Source organism: Priapulus caudatus, unplaced genomic scaffold (assembly GCF_000485595.1).
Source record: "Priapulus caudatus unplaced genomic scaffold, Priapulus_caudatus-5.0.1 Scaffold20, whole genome shotgun sequence".
In the NCBI taxonomy this organism is placed as follows: domain Eukaryota; kingdom Metazoa; phylum Priapulida; class Priapulimorpha; order Priapulimorphida; family Priapulidae; genus Priapulus; species Priapulus caudatus.
This window is the reverse complement of record NW_014577081.1, coordinates 151,810-158,951: the sequence shown is the minus strand read 5'-3', so window position 1 is coordinate 158,951 and position 7,142 is coordinate 151,810. Positions and strand designations below refer to the sequence as shown.

Sequence of the window (7,142 nt, the reverse complement as noted above, 5' to 3'; positions counted from 1 at the left end):
GGGGGTGCGCACCCCCTGCACCCCCCCCTGGATCCGCCCCTGGTACGTATATCGTCACGCGGAACTGCGCATCGCAGTACTAAGCCAAATAAATAAACGCATTCGCTGAGTTCAGGATAAGGGCCCTGCGACAATACGCCTTAACAGATACGCGCATGCGCTCTCTATAGCCGCATTATTTACGCACATTGTACTGCGCCCGCAGTCAACCGATCGCTATAGGTCGCACCGAGCTGTATATATAATAACGGAGCTAGCTCGCCTGCAAAATCATTATTTATTGAGGGGCGGCCATTTTCTGCGCGTTCGTCGGTTTTGTTCTGAGCGCGTATCTCGGTGCTGCCGTGCATCCCGCTGCCCGTTATATAGCGGTGCAGCGTAGAGGCATTTCTGCGCCTTATATATATATCAGCGAATCGCGCTGGGATTACCGGTGCAGAATAGCAGACGCATATAACGCATGTGTGTTTGGTCTTTATATAACTCTCCTAACTTGTGTGTGCAGCAGGCCGTTTATTTATCGCGGACGAGCCTGTATGTGGGATATATGTGACGATCGGACCAGCAGGCGTGTTGTACGTGCGCTACACTGTACGTTCGAACATATTCGTTACTACAACATCAGATGCCGTGCCGGCTGCTGTAAGGTCACCGGACAACCGACGACGAAATCTGTGTATATCACTGCGACGAGATACGGCGGAGGCGGTGGCGTCATCCTTTATCGATCTACAGCTGCTCGTTTATCCGTATGCTGACCGTATATATACGCGTTGATGAGAGTGAACGACGGAATCCACCGATCTTCAAGCGAGTGAGCGACGAGGAGTACTCAGATCGGTCTCGTTTAGCTGCGGCGATGGAGGGAGCGGTACACACCGCCCCCGGAGATATATGCTAGCCAACATAATGCATATAAACATGGCAGCAGTCGGTCTAGATATTAACTGCGGCGATCGATAGAGTTATAACCGTATATAAGCACATATATCGCATGCGGCTTCATACTACGCAACAGAGTGTGAACAAACATGGCGGGGACACCGGGGGAGCAGTCTGCGTGTATGTCAGCTGGCCTCGAGCAGCTGCAACAGCTCGCTTCCTCCATGCGCCACATGACCGAATCGTTCACCTACGCTATAGAGACGTTCGCGAACATACAAGGATGCGGACAGGCGACGGGAAGCCATAACTCACGTGAACACGGGGAAGGTGTCCAGCAGGGAGGAGGGCATGGCAGCGTCCAGCAAGGAGGAGGTCATGGCAGCGTCCAGCAGGGAGGAGGGCATGTAAGCGTCCAGCAGGGAGGAGGGCATGGCAGCGTCCAGCAGGTAAGACCATTGGCTACGCGTGGACATGTCACTGCCACTACCGTCAACAGGGCCGAGCGCCATGATGTCCTCGATCCTAAAAGTCCGCCCCTGACTGAAGGCCCGATCGTCACGAGTGCTGTATCTATAGCCGGCGTAGATAGGGAGGCAACTAGACTCATCTGGCCGCAAGATGTTGGACAAGTGCAGGGTGCCGAGAATTCCTCGTCTGCTGGGTCTGCGAACTCGTGCACCACCCGTAAGCGGCTCCTTACTCTCACTGGAACCACGCGGCTCTCCCACCAAGCTTCGATTCCATCCCCGCCATCTGGTCCTTATAGGAGCGACACTGGCGCCGCGTTACGAGACAATGCGCAAACGCTGGACACGGCCGGGCTGGACGGCACGATTTCACTATGTGGGAAGCACGCGTCCCAACACTACGGTGCGCCTACAGACGACGTCACGGAGATCATTGATGAGGCATCCCTAGCTGTCGCGGTTACGCACAGCAGTGGCAGCGGTCAACAGGAAGAGTGGAGATCACAGATGGGGAAAGATGACAGCCAGGTAAAGCACGGACGAATGCATGAATGAATAAATGAATAAAGGAATAAATAAATAGATGAATGAATAAATAAAATAAATAAATAAATGATCACGCGAGGAAAAACACACAAATAAATAAATAAATAAATAATATATAATAAATAATAAATAAATAAATTTACAAATAAATAACTGTTATCGACCATCCGGCCTTGATCGCGTGCACTGTAATCAAGACCGGATGGTCGATAATTTAGTATCTTTGGAATAAGTTGACCTTGCTTTATATTCTCTCGTGCACGCGCCCCATCTCTCTCCTTCTCTCCCTCTTTCTCTCTCGCTATATGACTGTGTATTTGTCCGGAATTATAAAATTACGGGCTTGGCGTTTGCAATGGCTTTCACCTTGCTGACCTGGTTCACAGGTATTACAACTGAAAACGTTCGAACTTCCTGTCAAGAGAAGAAAGCAAGCATTCACCAAGGATCACGTGAAGGAAGTGCTTGTATTTCCACCGTTTGACAACATTACCTACGTCGGTAAGATTGTAGTTCTCGACATTAACGCTTACAATAGGCTAATAACTCCAAATTGGTCTGTAATTTTATTTACGTATACACCACAACATTTGTCTTCTCTAATGGTGCATTTATGATCCATAGATAATACGACAGCAAGCTGTAGAAAACGTTTTAATATTCCGTATCATCGTCGCAACAGGTATTTCAATCCCAAGAGGCGACACCAGAGAGCGCCTCGCCCATAGAGGACTTGTTTCAAGGATGACTATACATTGGAGTTGGACCAGTCACAAGATAAAACAGGAGATAACAGCGCTATTTAGGAAGCAGTTTGGATTGGCTGAGGGCGAGCTGCTGCCCTACACCTACCTCAGGTACATTCCATCAGCAAAGCTGCTCATTCGAAAGATGGCCGACCTTAGGCTTGTTGACGACTGTATAGCGTTTCTTAGTAAGGCTGCTGCGGTATTTGCTTGCACGGACGAACAGTGTGTGAATGACACGCTGAATATTGTGCTCGTTCGTGAGCTTAATTATGCAATATTTTCCTCACTCATTCTGATCACTGCGTGGGTATTGCTCTGCGTTAGGACGCTCCCAGGAACAAAGAGATTGTGCCAACCCGACGTGCCTCCAACATTAGAATGGAACGCCCGGGAAGTGTTGACCGCAGCAGGCCAGGGGGCTCTGTATATAATGTCACATATCCACCCAGTAAGTGATGCCACCGGACTCCAATGCCATATGTTAACCTTATTGGCTGTACATATGTTGAGTAATATGTAGGCAATGGTATTGATTGCTAAGACAATTACGCAAATACCAATAATCTTTTATGACATTTGTAATATCGCTGTGGCTATATGCCCGGCAGCCGGGCACGGTCTTCGATTTCCTAAATGCCCGGCAGTTCCTAACCCTAACCCTAACCCTACCCCTAACCCTAACCCTTGTTTACTTGAGATAACGCTGAAAATTAAAAACTGCCGGGCATTTAGGAAATCGAAGACCGTGCCCGGCAGCCGTCAGATATATGCCGGCTGCCGGGCATATAGCCACTCTGTTGTAATATATCACTGTTCCGCTTACATATAGTGTCACGTTTCCCTTTTCCCTATACCATACGTCCCTCTTCTACCCTCTCCAGCCTCTCTCCCTCATCGACTTCCCCCGTTTGCTACCTTGTCTCCATGGTCTCCTCTACCTTCTCTGCCTTCTCCCCTTCCTTACTGTCTCTATCCCATCCACTTCCCAATATTCGACGATAGACTACTTTTACTTTCTCGATCCCCCTCCTTAACATTCTCCATCTTCCCCCTTCCCCCATGTTCCTTCATCCGCTTCGTATATATACTCCATCTACTACCCCTTTTCACCTTCTCTCATAAGCATTGGCTTCGCATGTATTTGTCCGTTCGTCATTGGGAGAACATTATATATATATAAATACAATTTACGCATACAAAACACATTTTACACTTACATACATTATTCTACGTTTCCTTTCAGGCAGAAAACGTCATCGACCTTACTCAGGAGGACGCCAACACTGCAGCGCTACATGTGAAAGACGTTGCTAAAATAGACACGGCAATGGTTTTTTCTGAGGTCGCAGACCGAGTAATTCAGTCGCTAGGTAACGCCAACCGAACATCTAACCATTGTAGTTAATATATATATATATGTATATTATATATTATCAGATGACGCACACTGTGTACGTTATCATTACATACTTAAGCCAAATCAGATTTTGCAGTCTCTATGGGGTTTTAATGTGATTGTCCTACAACGTATCTAGCCCTCCCTTCATCCGCTCACCATCGTATATATAAATGTTGTATTGCTTCTATTATTCTAATACAACCGTACTCTATGTATAGTAGCTTAAACGACATACTCAGTGATTGCGATGTTAACTTGTGGTAACAATAGCGCTTTTCAAAAATCCTTTCTGTTACTCTAGCTGCTACACTTTTTATACTGTGTTTCAGAGCATACGACGGCTACTTCGAACACGTTTGTGATGTGTGAGTATGGTGCGGCGGACGGCCTCGTGTCGGGGAAGCTCATGCAGACAGCTACCGGTAAAGAATACATGGCAAAAGATTTTGTGGATGTATTTTCCACTTTAATAGTTTGTCGCGATGTGTTATATTAGTTCTACGCTGTTTATTTGCAATAGAATGCATAGTTTGCATTGTTATGATATTTAAATTTATCTAAACCTGCTGGGTTCAGTCTCTAAAGAATTTAACAAAGTCTTGTCTCTGCACTCTCCATATTAAATAAAGAACTAATTATATATTGCTAAAATAGAGAGGGTGTGTCGAGAAAGAGAGAGCGAGAGAGAGCGAAAGAAAGAAAGAAAGAAAGCGAGCGAGAGAGAAAAAGAGAAAGAGAGAGGGGAGAGAGGGAGAGAGAGAGAAAAAAAAGCAAGAGAGGGAGAGAGAGAAAGAGAAAGAAAGAAAGAGAGAGAAAAAGAGAAAGAGAACGAGAGAGAGAGAGAGAGAGAAGTTGCTATACTTTTCTGGTTGGCTGCTCTTATACTGATACGTATTCTGCATGGCAGAACTTCTGTATAGCAAAGGCTTCCAAGTTCAGCTCGTTTACCAAGAGGACCGCCGCTGTATGCGTCACAGGCTTGTCGACACGACACAATGTAAGACATGTAGTATCCCGGAGAAGCACATAAAAATGGGCATGTAACGTTGATGTATGTTTGACGTACATGTCCATGTACCAACGGACCATGTAACCATGTAACCAATGGGAACACATGTACATGACCACAACGGTGACGGCATGTGCAAGGAGATGTGACTATACGTGAGCAGATATTAAAGTTATTCAGTTTACTACACAAGTTTGGATTTCTTTATCATTTATACATCGAACATACATCAACGTTACAGGCACATTATGCAGCTCATCGCGTAAACGACACGTCTTTGAAAACCAATTCTCACGCACGTTACGTGTTCCGGTGAACCGAAACTTAATCGGAATGACGGTGACCGCTTAATCGGAACATTTCACGATTTCCGACTCATCCCGATAAAGCGGGGCCCACTGTACAGGTTGTAACGGAAACTTTAGTTCGAGTCTTTGGCGATTGCAATAGTCGACGTCTTCAGTAGTTTTACAGAGGCGGAGTCAGGCACTCGTACTGATGAGCGGCGCATCATTTTACGGAGAGGTGATGCCCCGGTGCTCCGTGGACTTTGCATTCTCCTTCGCTTCCCTGCATCGTTTGTCCGAGAGGTATGCACATTAGAGATGAGTAAAATATATATACAAAAAACCACAACCTATGCCATTTTAAATTGGACGCTGTAGTTCGTTTCTCGTAACTTTTCGTGTCATTCGCTAGAGTCCGCAGTGTACAGACGTGCCCGATGTCGATATTTTGCGATAGTGTCAGTATTTCCCCCTCAATATGCAAGATAGTTGCGTGTTACGTACACTATGGCTATATCACATACACACACTATACCACACTAGACGGTAGAGAAAGTGGGATTCCCCTGTAAATCATAACGTCAAATATAAATTCTATCAAATTATGGGTTGTGCGTATGATCCTATACGCGTATGACAGGCACAAAAATCCTAGAGTTTATCTATGTTTAAAGGTCTCTACTTAGGAAGGATAACCTCCGGCAGATGTTTTTTGAACGGTGTTTTGTATTTGGAATTTGATATTTAACGTGTTGCTGAAATTTCTGCACACGATCGTAGCGAGTCAGAGCGCCATGCAATCGTTGTATATTAACTTGTGATGAGAGTGGGCATTGTGATGTATTATAGGAACTCTTTACCCAAGTCGCGCCTGCGCAACGGCATGTCAGATGTGATGACATGCGAGGATAAGCAGCAAGCTAGTACCGACTGGGAAACGGTGTTGCTCAAAAGAGCGGCGGAATTGAAATGTGGTACGCTCCAAATTATAGCCGTTTTAATTAGTTATTGAAATTCTAATTTTAGAATCGGGCTCAACCTGAGACTCAAATTTTCACCAGTTATTACATCGATGCATTGATAATTATAATGTAGACTTCGGTTTAATATATTGCGTTTACGTTGCATATAACCCACCTATATTTCTTACACACCTTTTGTTTTTTTGTCTCTTTCTGTCTCTGCCTCTCTTTCTCTATATATACACGCACGCACGCACGCACGCACGCACGCACGCACAGTGCGCTTTAATATATATATCAGTATATATTATATACTATATAATATATCTATATATATTATACTATATATTATATAATTATACTAGTATCCTATATATATATATATAATCAAGAACTAATAAATACCTATGTATATGTATAAATGTATAATATGTATATATGTATAAATACCTATGTTTATGTATAAATGTATAATACGTATATATGTATAAATACCTAGGTATTTATTAGCTCTTGATATATAATAATCATTCGCACGTTCGAAAGACAGCATCCAGTACATAAAGATGAGCAGGGTAATGTCGCCAATTGTAAAAAGCTTTTCGTCACCGTCGCTATATAACATGAGCTGCATAAGACCATATATGTAATGGTCATGAGTGATGGTGGCGCGGGTAAATCCTGCATTGCAGACATACCTCCGTAATGAAACCGTCGATGTGTAAGGATCGCCAATGTTCCGACTCTTGCCATTAGGAGGCGCCATAGCCATTCGCTTTTGATAGCTCACGCTAGTCCCTGCCCTCTTGCTGTAGCTGCCCCGAGGTCGCTAAACAAC

At 44.8% G+C, this 7,142-nt stretch overlaps 2 protein-coding genes across 4 annotated transcripts in view; one reads left to right on the top strand and one right to left on the bottom strand.

Moving 5' to 3' along the window:
- LOC106811938 (noelin-2-like) overlaps positions 1–7,142 on the bottom strand; it is a 21,579-nt gene that overhangs the window by 6,058 nt on the left and 8,379 nt on the right. The window lies entirely within an intron of this gene.
- Positions 295–6,409, top strand: LOC106811893. 3 transcript variants are annotated; one of them, XM_014815633.1, is made up of 9 exons: positions 295–1,880; positions 2,285–2,399; positions 2,581–2,755; positions 2,972–3,095; positions 3,891–4,017; positions 4,376–4,468; positions 4,954–5,043; positions 5,522–5,645; positions 6,192–6,409. In XM_014815633.1, exons 1-9 carry the CDS (start codon positions 1,032–1,034, stop codon positions 6,352–6,354), a joined length of 1,860 nt encoding a protein of 619 aa, XP_014671119.1. In that variant the 5' UTR covers positions 295–1,031; the 3' UTR covers positions 6,355–6,409. The 3 variants fall into 3 exon arrangements, with proteins under 3 accessions (XP_014671119.1, XP_014671111.1, XP_014671126.1); XM_014815625.1 differs by having other exon boundaries at positions 5,519–5,645; XM_014815640.1 differs by lacking the exon at positions 4,954–5,043 and having other exon boundaries at positions 5,519–5,645.